Raw genomic sequence first — 15607 nt, forward strand, 5'->3', positions numbered from 1 at the left:
CGCCCCGGGCGGGCGGCGGCGCCATGGCCTCCGAGCGGGACGTGCGCGCGCGGCTGCAGCGCGCCGGCCAGGAGCACCTCCTGCGCTTCTGCGCCGAGCTGGCGCCGGGGCCGCGGGCCGCGCTCCTGGCCGAGCTGGCCGCGCTGGAGCCCGAGGCGCTGCGCGAGCACTGCCGGCGCGCGGCCGCGGCCGGCACGGACGCCCCCGGCCCGCCGCCCTTCCCGGCCGCGCGCCTGCGGCCGCTGCCCCCCCGAGCGCGTGGGCAGCGCGAGTCGCTGCGACCCCGAGACGCGCCGGCGCTGGGAAGAGGAAGGTAGGCGCGGGGCGCGGGCGGGGGCCCGGCGAAGTTGGCGTCGCGTGACTGCTCTCGGCGTGACGTCCGCCCCGCGTCGAGGAGCCCGCGAGTGACCGGGAGCCCCCCTCCCAGCGCAGCCAAACTCGCCGGCACGCCGGGGCCGTTCCCTGGGGAGCGGTGTGGGGCCTGCGCGCCCCCTGAGGGCCCCTGCCCCGCCCCACCCGAGGCGTTTGCCCTCCGCCCTAGGGGCCCCCTGACCTCTGGACCCGGAGGTGAGGCAGGTGCTCTGCGCAGGGCCGGGGTGCAAGCCTGACCCCGCCCCCGGGCGCTCCCCCTCCTGGGCGCTCCCAGCACCTCCTGAAAAGCCCGCAAGGAGGTCGGGTTTGGGTGGGGAGCCTCAGGCCCAGGTTTGGTGGCTCTGAAGCCAAGGAGGTGGCTGTGAGCCGGCTCCCAGGACCCCCGTGCCGCCCACTGCCCCCAGGTTTCCGCCAGATCGCCCTGAACAAGGTGGCTGTGCTGCTGCTGGCCGGTGGCCAGGGCACCCGTCTGGGCGTGGCTTACCCCAAGGGCATGTACCGTGTGGGGCTGCCCAGCCAGAAGACCCTGTACCAGCTGCAGGCCGAGCGGATCCGGCGCGTGGAGCAGCTGGCCAGCGCGCGCCACGGGAACCCCTGCACCGTGCCCTGGTGGGCCCCCCAAGGAGCCCCGGCCCACCCTGGCAGAGGCCCGACCCCATGCCACCCCCACCCCCCACCGCGCGAGGCTGGCTGGGCGGACTCAGCCCCGCTTCCCCCACAGGTACATCATGACCAGCGAGTTCACGCTGGGGCCCACCGCCGCCTTCTTCCGGGAGCACAGCTTCTTCCACCTGGACCCCGCCAACGTCGTCATGTTCGAGCAGCGCCTGTTGCCTGCGGTGAGCTTTGACGGTCAGGCCATCCTGGAGCGGAAAGACAAGGTCGCCATGGCCCCAGGTACTGCCCGACCCCCAGAGACCCGTGCAGGCCGGGGTCAGTGGGCCGTGGGAGGCCCCCGTGGCCTTGGAGAAGCCCCTGCCCACCCCTGGGCTTCAGTCCCCACGGGCCACGTGGTGCAACCGCGGGAGCGAGAGGGCTGCCCCAGGGCGGGCTCCGGCCCCGAGGGTCTCCCCAGCCTCCAGCGCGGCCTGGGAGGAGCCGGCGCCAGGCCCATGCCTTTCCCCCCTGTGCAGATGGCAACGGGGGCCTGTACCGCGCCCTGGCCGACCACCAGATCCTGGAGGACATGGCTCGCCGCGGCGTGGAGTTCGTGCATGTGTACTGCGTGGACAACATCCTGGTGCGGCTGGCAGACCCCGTCTTCATCGGCTTCTGCGTGCTGCAGGGCGCCGACTGTGGTGCCAAGGTGAGCCCTCCCCACGCCGGCCCGGCCACACGAGCCTGGCCCCGTGCTGAGCTCTGCCGTGCCTGCAGGTGGTGGAGAAGGCCTGCGCCGAGGAGCCCGTGGGCGTGGTGTGCCAGGTGGACGGGGTCCCGCAGGTGGTGGAGTACAGCGAGCTCAGCCCTGAGACCGCCAGCCTGCGGGCGCTGGACGGGGGTCTGCTGTATGGTGCAGGCAACATTTGCAACCACTTCTTCACCCGAGGCTTTCTCCAGACCATCTCCAGGTGCGTGGCCCCAGGTGGCCCTCGCCTCCGGGCTGCCAGTGGGGCCAGACAGGGCTGTGTGCCCCCAGATGGGCAGACGCAGGGCCAGGCGTGCTGCAGCAAGAGGCAGTGCTGGACAGTCCCGCGCCGGGCTCTGCCTCCAGCCTGGTGCAAGGCCCTGCGGCCAAGCTGACCTGTTCCTTCCCCTGTGGCCACTGCCCTGACACCCATGAGTGCTGCCTCTACCCTGTGGTGTCCGACTGCCAGCTCACCTCTGCTCTCTGGGCTTGGGGAGACCATGGGCGGTGGGAACCGTCCTGCTGCCCTCCCCGGAGACCTGCCTTGGCTCCCACTGCCTCCTGTGTTCCGTGTTGTTGCACTGCTTGCTTGCGCTACCTGGCAGCCTGCTCCAAGAGGGAGTTGCCTTGCCGTGGCCACGTCTTGTCTAAGCAGCGTTTCCTTCTCTCTTTTTTCCTCCTGCCCTCCCAGGGAATTTGAGCCCTTGCTGCAGCCACACGTGGCTATCAAGAAGGTCCCGTACGTGGACGAGGAGGGAAATCTGGTAAAGCCTCTGAAACCGAACGGGATAAAGATGGAGAAGTTTGTGTTCGACGTGTTCCCGTTTGCAAGGTCAGCGTCAGAAGGCATCTGTCATTTTCCTTCTCCCTCCGCCCTGCTTTGATGGTGGGCTCAGAGCCCGGTGCAGCTGGGGCCCGGGACGATGGCCTTTTTCCCAGGCCAGTCTCGGGGAGGCTGGAGAGTGCTCCAGCCCCTGGGGGTGGGGGCCTGAGCGTGGGGAAGGTCTGGGGGACTGCATTGCCCCCTCCACACCCCTCCACCTGCCCCTTGCCCGGGGCTGGGGGCTGCTCTGAGCCAGGCCATCAGCCTGGTGGGCGTGGGAGGGGGTGCCCCAGCTTCACCCCAGTGGGCTTTGCCCACCCCAGGGGGCTGAGAACCAGTGGAAGGCCCCGGAGGTGGGGTCACCACAACCCCCCCCGTCGGCCCTCCCCCACCAGGAACTTTGTGGCCTTTGAGGTGCTGCGGGAGGAGGAGTTCTCCCCGCTGAAGAATGGGGACGCCGCGCCCATGGACAACCCCTCCACGGCCCGGCAGGCCCTGCTGGCGCAGCACTACCGCTGGGCTCTGCAGGCGGGCGCCCGCTTCCTGGACGCGCAGGGGGCCCCACTCCCCGAGCTGCCTGGGTGAGCCCACCCCCAGACCCGGGGCCACGCCCGCTCTGCGGCTGCTGGAGCTGGGGAGGGGGCTTCTGCGGGGGTCGCGGCTGTGCCCTGGCCTGCCTCAGCCCTTGAGGTCTGCCCAGGACTCTGGGAGTGACGTTAGACGACAGCAGGGAGGCTCGCTTCCTGGGGCTGGGGCGAGGAGGAGGCTAGTTCTTGTCTCTCCACGTGTCCCTGGCCGCTGCCTAAGCTGCCGTGCGCTGCTGGGATGCTCTGGACGGGGTTTTGCAGCCCAGGCCAGGGCCTGTTGCCGGGCTGGGGCAGGGGGCTCAGGGTTCTGGACGTCGGAGGAGGACGTGGGGGGACGAGGCTGCAGGGCACTTGGTTTCAGCTCTGGCGCCAGCTGTGTTCCCTGTGGCAGGGGTGGGCGCGGGCCCTGATGGGTGCTAACAGGCGGCCTCTCGCCCAGCCTGCCCGGAACCCAGGACCCTCCGGCCACCTGTGAGATCTCGCCCTTGGTGTCTTATTCTGGAGAGGTGAGAGCCGTGTTTCTTTCTGGGGCTTTCCAGGGTCTGGCTTGCATGCTTGAGGACAGTGGGTATCCAGATGAAGAAATCAAAGCTGTATCTCCGTTTACCCAGGGGGAAATTGTGCTCTGAAGCTCCAGGGGGCCCTCTAGGATGCAGGGGTGGATAGGTGTTGAGAGGCCCCACGGGTCTTCGGGGGGGGGGGGGGCAGGTGGGAAGGATGACGCAGGGCTGGAGTGCGGGGTTTGGGCCCGGCAGGCTTTGCTGAGGGGGCACCAGAGCTCTGCTGGGCTCGGCTCTGTGGACCGCAGTTCCCACTTCCTGCCCCTGCAGCTTTTCTGGCCTGCCCTTTCCTGACTCCAGGCCGGTCCAGGGCTCCTCGGGGCAGCGGGAGGGGCGCGGGCAGGCGAGAGTGGACAGGGCCATCAGGGCCTGCTTGCTTCCAGGGCCTGGAGGCGTACCTGCGCAAGAGGGAGTTCCAGTCCCCCCTCATCCTGGACGTGGATCAGGCCAGGGCGCTGCTACTCCAGGGTCCTGGCTCGCCAGCCTTGCCTACTCCAGGGTCCACGCTGGGGCCCGCAGGGCCAGGATGCAGCTTGGAGGGTTCAGAGTAGGGCAGCAGGCTGCTCTGTGTTTCCGGCCCGTGGGACACAGAGCGAGACTGTTCAGTGCCCAAGGGTCGGGGCTCTCCCCTATTGCTGGTCTCCTGGATGTGATGACCACAGGCCGCCGGGGGCCAGCCCAGCCCTGGGCTCCTCTCCTGGCTGCGCGGCCTGTGGGGCCGTGGTGAAGGGGGTGCAGAGAGGCTGCGGGGAGGTGGCCTGGGGGAGAGTAAGGGCATCCTTGCCCTGTACCCCTCTCTGGCCCACCCACACCACGGTATGAATTGTCACACTCCTGGGGGGAGGGGGCCACCAGGCAGGCCAAGAAGCCCTGCTGCAGATGTGCCAGGCGGAAAGGGGGCGGGGAGGCTGGTGGGTCGTCCCTGAAGTAGCAACTGTCAAAGGGGCAGCCCCTTCCTCCAGTGATGGGCCTCTAGCTATGGTCACAGTCCTGCTGAGGCTGACAGCTGCCCAGGATGACATTCCACAACGGAGCTGGCGCCACGGGGGACAGCTGGGTCCTGAGAAAGTAGCGGCCTGGAGCCCTGAGCCCTGAAGCCAAACTCGTCTGCCTCTTCTTCGTCTCCCAGCTTTGATCGACTCTGGTGCTCAGGCGCTCTACCTGCTCTCCCCAGGGGATGCAGCCTGCCTTGTGGTGCTGGGTAGGTCTCTGTCCTAATCCCCTTCCTGGGCCCCGCAGCCTGGCTGGGCCTGGAGGACACCAGCTGACCCTGCCCTCTGGGGCTGGTGCTCCGTCAGTGGCCACCTGCCTTCCTGTCAGCTGGACACAGGAGTCCCCCTCCCCCCCGCCCCCAGCACGTGAAAAGCAGCTCTGCAGTGCAGCCCTGCCCACCTGCGCTGCCCTGCTCCATTGTTGCCGCGGTGGCCTCTATGCCCATGCAGAGAGTCTCCCCGCACCACGTGGCCTCCCCCAGGCAAGGGCGAGGCTGCACGGCAGTTCAGGTGCAGCGGCCACAGCCAATGGCATGGAGGGGACGGAGGCGCCATCAGCTGGACCTGGGCTAGGCAGGTCCTGCCACCATGTCCAGACAGAGCCTGGACAACTGCGTGTTTCCACCACCTCTGAGGCCTCCCACGGAGGCAGCAGAGGCTTTGGGGTGGAGGGCCAGGGGACAGAAGCCCGAGGCCGTCTGCACACGGGATGATTGCCTGCTGCCGCGCGTGGTCTCCTTTTGTACAAACGTGGCCAGTTGGGTAAACTCTTGGAACAGCTCGTTTTTTAAACTGTGTATTTTAATTGGAGCATCACACCACGTGGTAGAGGTGCTATGGCGGGGTCAGGTGTGGGCTGCTGGCTCCAGCAGCCATAGCTGCCACGATTCCAGTCAAGGCAGCACCAGGGAGTGGGTGTCGGTACAGCCCTCTGCATTGTTCCGTCCTGTGTGGGTCAGTGGAGGCAGCACATGGACTGCCTGTCACCGCCAAGAGCTGGGTCGTGCCCCCCCTCCAAGTGGTGGCCCCACTGAAGCAGCAGCTCGGTGTTTAAGGGTTGCTCAAAGCCTTGGTTTTCCACATAATGTGGGGTATTTCCAATAAACACGCAGGCGTGGCTTTGACCGGGGCAGGTGAAGACGGGCCAGGTGTTCCAGTGCCGTCTCAGAGGGCTGACCTGCTGGGCAGGGGTCCGACCCTACAGCTGTGTCACCTAGCAGGGCTTGCAGAATCCCCAACTATCTTGTCGGGCTCTTCCAGGGTCTTGGGGTCTTGAGGTAACCCTGTGGGCCGAAGCCCCGGGTGGGGCCCAGAGGCTGCCCCTTAGGGAGCGCCCTTGCTTGTCCTGCACCTCCACACTGACGTGCCACCGTTTCCCCGTGCCGGGCTGTGCGGGGAGGGCTGGTTGAGGCACTGGGGGCTGCTAGCCCACCTGCGTGTGCAGAGGGGCCTGCCGGAAAAGCAGGGGAGGCGGGAGGCGCACGGGCCGCGGAGCCTCGCGACAGCCGGGACGCGGGGAAGCAGGGCCCCTCCGGGGTGGGGGCGGCCTTGAGGTTCAGGCGCGGGCCCGGAATGCTCTGGCTTTTGTGACTAGCTGAGGACTCACCTGCGCGGTTAAGCGCCGCGCTCTGCAGGTTGCAACGGAGGGAAACCTCCGAAAGCCGCCTGGTGCGTGACTCCACCGCGTGGCGGCAGGCCTGGGGGCGCCAGGGCCGCAGGAGCCAGGGTGGCCGCCCCCGCAGGACCTCCGTACCCTCCCCTGCGCGGAGCTGGGCCCCCGGCTCCGGGAGGCCTCTGGCTGCAGCCGGGGCGCGGGGCTCGCCCCGCCGCCAGGCCTTTCCCGTGCGCGGCCCAAGCTCCTCCCAGGGGCCGGCCCACGCGCTCCCTTCGGGCCCGAGGGATGCCTCACAGGCCGGCAAGAGGACCGAGGCGGAGGCGGGACCCGCTTAGTTGCTTTGGCCACGCCGTGTTCTGCCGAGATGGGCACCGGCGCGGGTGCGGCGGGGCCGTGCGCTCAGGGCGCAGGCGCGTAGGGGTAGCGGGCCGTCGCGAGTCCGCGCAGGCGCAATAGGCCGTGACGCAGGCGCAGTAGGTCGCGAGCGCGCTGCGCAGGTGCGTTGACATCGTGGGTCGTCCGGCGGATTGTTGACGGCGCTGCAATGGCTGCCCGCGGGTGTCGGCGGAGCGGAACTCCGTTTCCAGCTCAAAGCCGAGCCTCCTGACGCAGCTAGTGGGCGGCGTCCCGGGGCGCCGCCACAGCGACCATGTATCTGCCGCCGTCCCGGCCGCCGCCGTCGCATCGGGACTTTATCTCGGTAACGCTGAGCTTCGGCGAGGGCTACGACAACAGCAAAAGCCGGCGGCGGCGCTCGTGCTGGAGGGTGAGGAGTGGGGCCGCGCGGGTGGCGCCCTCCGCGTCCGGGGCGGACGGGCCTCTGGGGGGCCCAGGAGGTGGGGTTCGGCTGTGCGCAGCCGCCCTCGTCCTGCGCGATGGTGGTCGCGGGAGCAAGACTCCTCTGAGGAGAGTAGGCCCCTCCAGCTGCCTTGCGCAGCTTGCTGCTCCACCACTGCGAGCTCCTGCGCGCGGCCACCTCCTTGGGTCTGTCCCTTACCACGTCTGGCAGCTGCAGGGCCCGGGCCGGGTCGCCTGAGTCTGTCTCCACTGCCTATGCAACGGGACGGAATTGGTTTCTAAGTCACCTGTAGTGTGGCCACGCAGCGTAATCCCCTCAGAGGAAACTGAACACTGGTTTTTCTGTATTACTCATTGTCCTAACTGAACTTGTGGCAGTTTTCAAGAGATTTCCAGTTATGCTAAAACGTCATTCTCATTTTCCATCCTTAGAAATGGAAGCAGCTGTCACGAATGCAGCGCAATGTCATTTTCTTCCTGTTTTTTTTTCTGGTTATCTGTGGGCTTCTCTTCTACATCAATTCAGCCACCCACTGGAAAGGTATCTGAGCTCCTTGGACCTTAAAATGATACTTGCATTGAGTGCTGACTAGGCAGAAGAAGTCTTGTAATCTACTTTAGATAGCTCCAGGGAAAGCATAAATGGCTACTAGTTGTGAAGAAATCAAGAGGAAGAGAAACACAGAGCTGCTTTTTAACACATGGCTGGAACTCAGGTGTTAATTTGCTGCTGTTTGATTGCTGGTATATTTATCCAGTCATCCAGAAATTTAGGTCAGAAGGCCAAATGCTCCATCAAAATTAATTATGTTTAACTTCATTATACTTATTTACTCGTTACTGCACGTTTGGAAAAGACCAGACAGTGTTCTGATAAAGATGTAGAAAATCTCTTCTGAATTTCTCTAAGATTGCTTCTTTTAGGAAGAAAGCTAAAAAGCTGTTACAGTTTGCCCACATAGATTGTGTAACCATATTGCATTTTCTGGGCTGGAAAAGAGAAGGAGTGTTTGGGGATTATGAATAAGGATAAAAACTGCCAAGTACTTTGAAAATATTTGATTCTCTTTGTCCGTTCTTGAATTTATTTAAATGATTTTTTGAAGTCTTACGATGTTCTTTTATGATGGATAACACTGACCTAAATGCTTCTTTTGAAGCATTTAAAAGATTTTTGTCTTAATAGCATATTGTATAAGTTAATATTTCCCATTTAGCCCTGAGTGTCAGGTCATCAGAAGAGCAGAAGATGGGATCAGAAATCCCTGGATTGAAACCAGCACACCCACCTGTCTTACCAGCCCTTCAGAAGGCAGATGCTAAGCCAGAGGTTTTATCTCAGGTACGTTAGAGAGATCACAGAAGGACTTGTAACTGGGGCAGGTTTCATGTCATTCATGAAAAAGAAATAACATTTCAAACAGTTTGAGAAGAATTATTTGTTAGTATCAGTTTTATATTTTTACCTCACGCTCACTCATTCTGGGCTGTTTGGACAGTACCTGGAAAAGAGAAATAGTCTTTTGTTTTCTTTGTATCCCTACTTTGTGGCATGTAGTGTTGAATGAAACAGACCTTACCCTTTCTCTCCTGGAGCTAGCAAGCTGATGGGAGGAAGGGGACACCCAGCAGCGAAGATCCTTGCATAGTAATGCATTCGTGTGAGTTCTCGGAGGTGAAGGAGCGGGTGCCTTTAGGACTGGGTGTGTGGCAGGCCCTGTGTGGCTGGAGAACGCCTCTGAAGATGAAACCTGATGTCAGGAGCAGCCACATTTAGGGGAAGAGCAGGGTTCAGTGGGAGGAAGCAGCTCGTGGGAGGGCCCTCAGGCAAGAAGAAACTGGATGTGGACAGGAATGGAGAGAAAGCCAGGGCGGCTGCTGTAGAGAAGGGGTGGGAACAGTGGAGAGGGGCATGCTTGGCGTGAGCCCAGGCCCAGGCACTGCAGTCCCTATGTGGCAAGGCAGCACTTTAGGTTTTCTTTAATATTTGTGGAAAGATTTTAGGCTGGGATGTGACGTCTGAAAACCTCTGATTCTGTGGAGACAAGGCAGGGAGCATCAGGATTGAGTGGCTGGAGGCCATGGCGAGTGCTGCTGCCTGGACTGGGTGCTCTGGGCCGTTGCAGAGGGGCCCCGTGGACTTGGTGATGTGAGCAAGGAGGACACACCTGGTGGATGTGCCGCAAAGGCTGGGTGGGACGTGGCAGCATGGGGAACTGTGGGACTCTGACGCAGGGCTGTCCTGCTGTGCCCTGAGGGCGTCCACTGAAATGCAGATGGGTAGGGGCGGCAGGGTCAGCGGGGAGACAGGCTGTGGGGTCTCCACGTATGTGGTGCAGACAGGCTGGAAGGGGTCGAGCCTGAGCCCTGGGCACTCCCACGCTTAGAGGTTTGAGGTGGAAGAGGAGGAGAGCTGGCCAGGGAGATTCAGAACAGTCAGAGGTAGCTAGAGGGCCCAGAAAGCAGCCTGTCAGGGAAGGGATGCTCAGGTTGGAAGTGGGCTAACTCCCAAATGCATCTCAGAACCTGGTGATACTGACCGCCCTGCACGTGGTGGGCTCGAGGCTCTGTGCCCGTGGTGGGCTTGGCGCAAGGCCCATGTGTGTGGATGGTGGGCTCAGCGCCTGGGCTGTGTGGGTGGGTGGTGGGCTTGGAGCCTGGGCCGTGCATACAGGTGGTGGACTTGGCACATGGCCCATGCGTGCGGGTGGTGGGCTCAGCGCATGGTCCGTGCGGGTTAGTGGGCTCAGTACCTGGGCTGTGCTTGCGGGTGGTGGGCTCTGCACCTGGCCCGTGTGTGTGGGTGGTGGGCTTGGAACCTGGGCTGTGTGGGTGGATGGTGGGCTCGGAGCCTGGGCTGTGTGTGCAGGTGGAGGGCTCGGCACCTGGGCTGTGTGGGTGGATGGTGGGCTCAGAGCCTGGGCTGTGCATGTGGGTGGTGGGCTTGGCACCTGAGCCGTGTGGGTGGTGGGCTTGGTGCCTGGGCTGTGTGGGTGGTGGGCTCAGTGCCTGGGCTTTGTATACAGGTTGCTGTGGTTGATGTGGGCTGAGACTGTGTCTTAGGGAGTGTTGAAACGAACCTCAGGAGGCTTACGCTGAGGAGAAGACCTGGGCAGGTGGTGGTTTCACACACCTGCACTGGGCACGGAGAGGGGGCACCTCTTCCTGAATGCAGCGCCTTAGACCACTCAGCCATCCTGACGAGGCACCTCTTTCCAGCCCAGGTGTTAGAGCTGACGTGGGAGGCCCAGGTCTGCCCTTCTCTGACAAGTGGCATTTCTGTGGACTGAGGGGGAGCGTGTGAGGCTCACAGCTGATGCCTGCATAGAGCTACCCGCAGTAAGAGTGCTGTTTGTCATTCGCCCGGAGGCCCGAGATGGTTGGGTGTGAGAACATGTGGTAGACTGGGTCTGCACGTCTAAGCTCATTTCTCCATTTTCAAGCAGAAAAGCTTTTCTTTCACTTCTTTTGCATATTGAGCCTCGTAATATGAAAGCAAAACGTGGTACTTCTCCCCATTGAAAGGTGTATCTGCTGCTCTGACGTGTCTCTAAGCCAGTCTTATCACGTGGCCAGGGGTGATGGAGGCGGGGCCTGGGCAGGAAGCACTGAGTAGTCTGTTTTCTCTCATGGGCACTAGGGAGGTTGTTTCTTTCTTTCCTTTTTTTTTTTTTTAAAGATTTATTTCTCTCCCTTTCCCCAGTTGTCTGCTCTCTGTGTCAATTGGCTCTGTGTTCTTCTGTGTCTGCTTGCATTGTCAGGTGGCACCAGGAAACTGCATCTCTTTTTTTTTTTTGGCATCATCGTGCTGCGTCAGCTCTCCGTGTGTGCATTTCCACTCCTGGGGGGGGCTGCGCTTTTTTCACGCAGAGCGACTCTCCTTTGGGGCACACTCCTTGTGCATGGGGCTCCCCTATGTGGGGCGCCCCTACGTGGCAGGGCTCTCCTTGGGCGCGGCAGCACTGCACGGGGGCCAGCTCACCTCACAGGCCAAGAGGCCCTGGGGATCGAACCCTGGACCCTCCGTATGGTCAGTGCACGCTCTATCCGTTGAGCTATGTCCGCTCCTGGGAGGTAGTTTCTTGGAAGCCTGTTCTGACCTCCCTCTTGCTCAGATGTCTTGTCCTCCTCTGCACGACCTGTATCCGAGTTAGGGCTGTTTCAGCCAGGCTTTCTTTAGCAGTTTACTTTTTTGGCTGATTACAAAAGTCACACTTGGGAGAAATATTGGAGATAGTTGCTTACGAGAGAAAATTGCAAAGTCCGGAAAGGTATAAAGTAGAAGAAAACAGCCCCTCACTGTTCTTCCACCTGGGGCACCCCTGGGAAACGTGCTTTCCTAAAATTACATGGCTGCACACATGTTGACATAGTTGAGGGTTGGATGTAAGTGTGCTTTTGTACCTGCTTTTTCCATGCATACTGTAAGGGTATCTCTTTTATACACATTTTTCAGCTGGTTATTTTTTTTGTTGTGCGGGTATACCATAATTTACCTATTGAGGATTTCTTCTTCATCAGTAAACAGTGCTGTGGTTAGTACTTGTCCTGGTTTGTCTTTTGTGGACCCCCGGGAATTCTGTTTTCAAGCTAACCCATACTCGTGCCTGTAAGCGCAGTGTAGATGGGGCCTTTTGATTAGGTTCAGTTAAGGGGCCTTGGCTAGGTTAAGGCTCCTTAACTGATTAGGCCCTTGATTAGATCGCCTCAGGGCTTTTGATTGGACAGCTGCTATGACCCAGGTGGCTTCTCCACCCTCTTACTGGAGCCTTAAATAAAAGGAGAAGCCAAGGAGACACAGAAAAGGGAGCGCTGCGATTTTGACCCTGCCATGTGAGAGAAGGATGCCAAGGTTCGCCTACAGCTGCAGAAGGAGAAACCCTGAGAGGCGTGAGGCTCAAGGAGACAGGGCCCAGGGAGAGATGCCTGATCGCCCACAACTGAGCTCCGGGAGAAAGGAGAGAGACTGGCAGGCCCACCGTCTTGCCTTGTCATGTGGCAGGACTCCAGGATCTGTTAGCCGCCAACCTTTGGTGACAGAGCATCTCTGATGCTGCCTTGATTTGGGCATTTTCACAGTCTCGGAGCTATAAGCTTTTACCCCAAATTAATCCCCTTTATAAAAGCGATCGCATTTCTGGTATTTTTTCATTAGCAGCCGTACTAGGGTTCTCTAGGGAAACAATCAACAGGAGATTATCTGTAAATAGCATGAGATTTTATAAAGTTCTCTCACGTGACCGTGGGGATGCACAGTCCAGATTCCACAGGCAGGCTGCAGCCCGGGCCTCCAGTGACGGTCCAGTGAAGGTCCTTGAGTTTCTAGGAGAAGCTGGCTATGCAAAGACGAGCTGGGAAATTCTCTGAATGCTGGAATCACTTCCCCTTTTAAGGCATTCAGTTGATTGGATAAAGCGTCACTCAGTGCTGATGGCGGCAGTCTCCCTCGTTGATTGTAGATGTAACCTGCTATCTGTGCCATAAACTCACTGGGTGACTGAAGTCCATAAATATCCTTGTATTACAGTTAGTCCAGTGCTTGCTTGACCAAACAGCTGGGCACCATTAACCTGGCCGAGTTGACCCATTAGCCTGACCACCACAGCAGCCTTGTGGCAGAATCAGCAGAACCTTTGTACCAAGGCCATTATTGGGCCCTGGAGCCGTAGTTAAGTCTTCAGATCCCAGCCCAGCCCACACTGGGGATTTGTGCCTCACTGCCGCATGTGGACAGGGCCATCGACAGGGCCCTCCGGCATGGGGCTTTCTCAGGTTGAAATGTTTTATGATTTGATGGTCAGAAGACGCTGCCTGCTCTTCACGTGTGTTGCCATTCCTATCCCGGAAGTTGGACATTTTCCAAACAATAGTTTGCCATAGGTATGTTTCCCTTTTGTAAGTTGTCCATGTCCTTTGATTGTTTATCCTTTGGTTTTTGGTGTTTTTCTTTATTATTTGAGTCTTTCATGACTTAGGATTTCATCCTTTGTTAGGTTTGCTCAGCCAGGTGAGAGGTGAGCAGTGCAGAGGGCCCTGCTGCACACCTGCAGGGCCAGTTAGAATGTACCAGGAAAGATGGCCTCATACATGAGATCAAGAAAGCATGTCCACCACCCTAGCAGTGATTATCCGGATGTTAAATGTGCAGTGCCAGTACGAAGGAAGCTATAAAACTCAGGACGTAATAGAAGATCTAAGAAATTATAAGGGTACGTTGTTTCTGTTACAAAGATGTAAATTCTCCCTAAATCTGTAAATTTGTTCAATCCCAATCAAAATTGCATCTTTTTAAAAGAATAACAGAAGGTGATTTTGAAGTTTGTATGAAAAAGAAAATCCTGGGGAAAGAAACCTCTGAGGGCGTTCCTACTGGATAGCAAAACTGCGTCATACAGCTGTGTGCATTCCTTCCGTGGTTATGAGAGCCGCAGGTACTGAGTGGAATGGCAAGAGTGGCTGGGAAGGAGCGAAAATCTAGTGGGGTGTAGTGGGGCATGTCCAAGAAGGAGATGGTTGGCTTCTGTTTGGAAAAGATTGTCAGAACTGCAGCATGCAAGCGATGCAAAAATGCACACCACAAAGAGCTAACTAAAAGAAAACTAGGAAAGTGTTTTGGGAAAATGCAGGCATCCTGGTCAGCCAGGGCTGTGATCACAGATACCACAGACTGGTTTGACCTGAGTGGGAATGCACTGGTTCACGGTTTGGAGGCCAGGAGTCTGAAGTCTGGATGTTGGCAAGCCTTGCTCTCTCCCTGAAGACGGGGTCCTCGGGGCTCGTGACTCTCCCGTCACATGTTGATGCCTCTCCCCTCCCCTGGGCTCCTGCTGACTTCCTGTTCTGTGACTTCCTGTCCTCCCTCTACTGCAGGGCTTCTGAACCAGGGCTCCGCGAGCTCAAATTGAAAATTCAGAAGACCTGATTCTCTTGGGGATATGTGGGTGTGGCTATTTATTAAATAACACACAGTATAGAGGGGACTTAGGGGCCTGTGGTTTTCCCCTGACCAGGAGAGGGTTCTGTGGAACAAAAGAGGTGAGGAGCCCAACCGCACGGTCTCCAGGAACCTGGGTGAAGACCCTCCTCGTAACAGGGCATCGTCAGGGGATTGTGAGGGCTCCCCCGTAGAGGTGCAGACGGGAACGAGAACGTTCTCAGCTGGGGCGGCCAACCTCGCCTGCCGCAGCAGCGACTGCCTGGCCATCCTGGGTGGTAAGACCCAGAGCAGACATTCTGAAGGAACAGAGAGAGAGAAAACCGCAAAAAATTAAAAACTTACATGTAAACAAAGTTAACCTGATCCGTCCATCGGGAGGAAATATTACTGGCATTTTACTCAGTGGATCTATGTCAGAATGGATGCCAAGTTCCTATAAAGGAATAAGTTGGTAGAAAATAGGCAGAGATATGATCAGCTAGTGTTTTATTTTGCCACCAGCAGCCAACACAGTAGACCTGATGGGTTGGCTTTTAAAGTGGGAATGTATTGGAAGGAAGGTTGAAAGCTTACAGTGCTGAGGCTCCGCACGTGTCCACATCAGCTGTGGGTGATGAGGCACATGGCGGTGTCTCCAGGTGTCTTCTCAGAGCTCAGCTGTGGGCGGTCAGCCACAGAGCCGGGCGCTCTGCCGGTCCACGCGCGCTGCCCCCCTCCAGCCTCATCTCTGGCTTTGCCTCTGCTCTGCTGAGTCCAGGCCTCTCAGGTCTTCCTCTGTGTCTCTGCTTCCAGGCCTCTGTGTATAAAGGACTCCAGCAAGAGGGCCCAGACACACCCGGGTCGCGCCGGAGCAGTCCACAGGAGTGGATTAGCTCCAAGAGCATCATCCTTTCTGGGATCCACAGAAAGCCACAAACTGTCACAGCTGGTCCCTGGAAGAATGCAATCAGCTGGTTCCTTCAAGAACCAAATGCCCAGGAAGGAATTGTTACCTTCCTCATTAGTAATCAGGATCAGATTAATTTAAATAGCCTTGGGGAGCGAATGTGGCTCAAGTGGTTGAGCCCCCGCCTCCCACATGGGAGGTCCTGGGTTTGGTTCCTGGGGCCTCCTAAAAAAAAACAATAAGCAAAACAAATGAAAAAACCAACTCAGGAAGCCAGTGTGGCTCAGCAGTGAGTGCCAGCCTCCCACATACAAGGTCCTGGGTTTAGTCCCCAGCCCCAGGTACCACAAACAACAAAAAAGGGAACAAAAGTCTTAGACATTTTTCAAAGAGGAAATATAAATGGCAAAAAACACATGGGAAAAGTACTCTATAATATCACAGCTCTTAAGGAAATGGAGATGGAAATTACAATGAGAAACATGCAGAAGATTGTTAGTATCACATGTTGACTGGGATGCTGAGGAGTCTCATTCTCTGTTGCTGGAGAGTAAATCGATGAATCCTTTTTACAAGGTGGTTGAGCCCTCTGAAAACGTTAAAAGAGCACGTAAGCGTTCCCTCAGTTTTGTCATAAATACTTGCACATATGGGATGCCTGTAAAGGAATATTCGTTATTCCGTTATTTTTT

General features: G+C 58.7%; 2 protein-coding genes across 5 annotated transcripts in view; both read left to right on the top strand.

The window, feature by feature from the left end:
• UAP1L1 (UDP-N-acetylglucosamine pyrophosphorylase 1 like 1) lies at positions 1-5471 on the top strand. Its single transcript, XM_058302767.2, is given in 10 exon segments — positions 1-245; positions 247-313; positions 777-981; positions 1094-1269; positions 1506-1678; positions 1747-1940; positions 2409-2549; positions 2936-3121; positions 3567-3633; positions 4071-5471. Coding segments are annotated over 10 exon segments (1599 nt in total). The 5' UTR covers positions 1-23; the 3' UTR covers positions 4239-5471.
• The window catches only part of MAN1B1 (mannosidase alpha class 1B member 1), a 25409-nt gene continuing 14576 nt past the window's right edge, over positions 4775-15607 (top strand). The window contains exons 1-3 of one of the 4 annotated variants that reach the window (XM_058302765.2): positions 4775-4888; positions 7525-7633; positions 8310-8434. In XM_058302765.2, the coding sequence (XP_058158748.1) occupies positions 4865-4888; positions 7525-7633; positions 8310-8434 (258 nt within the window). In that variant the 5' untranslated portion in view covers positions 4775-4864. Of the gene's footprint in view, positions 4889-5459; positions 7061-7524; positions 7634-8309; positions 8435-15607 lie in introns of those variants that run through there. The other 3 variants (XM_004485303.5, XM_058302763.2, XM_058302766.2) reach the window with 3 other exon arrangements.

Source organism: Dasypus novemcinctus, chromosome 8, assembly GCF_030445035.2.
Source record: "Dasypus novemcinctus isolate mDasNov1 chromosome 8, mDasNov1.1.hap2, whole genome shotgun sequence".
Classification (NCBI taxonomy): Eukaryota; Metazoa; Chordata; class Mammalia; order Cingulata; family Dasypodidae; genus Dasypus; species Dasypus novemcinctus.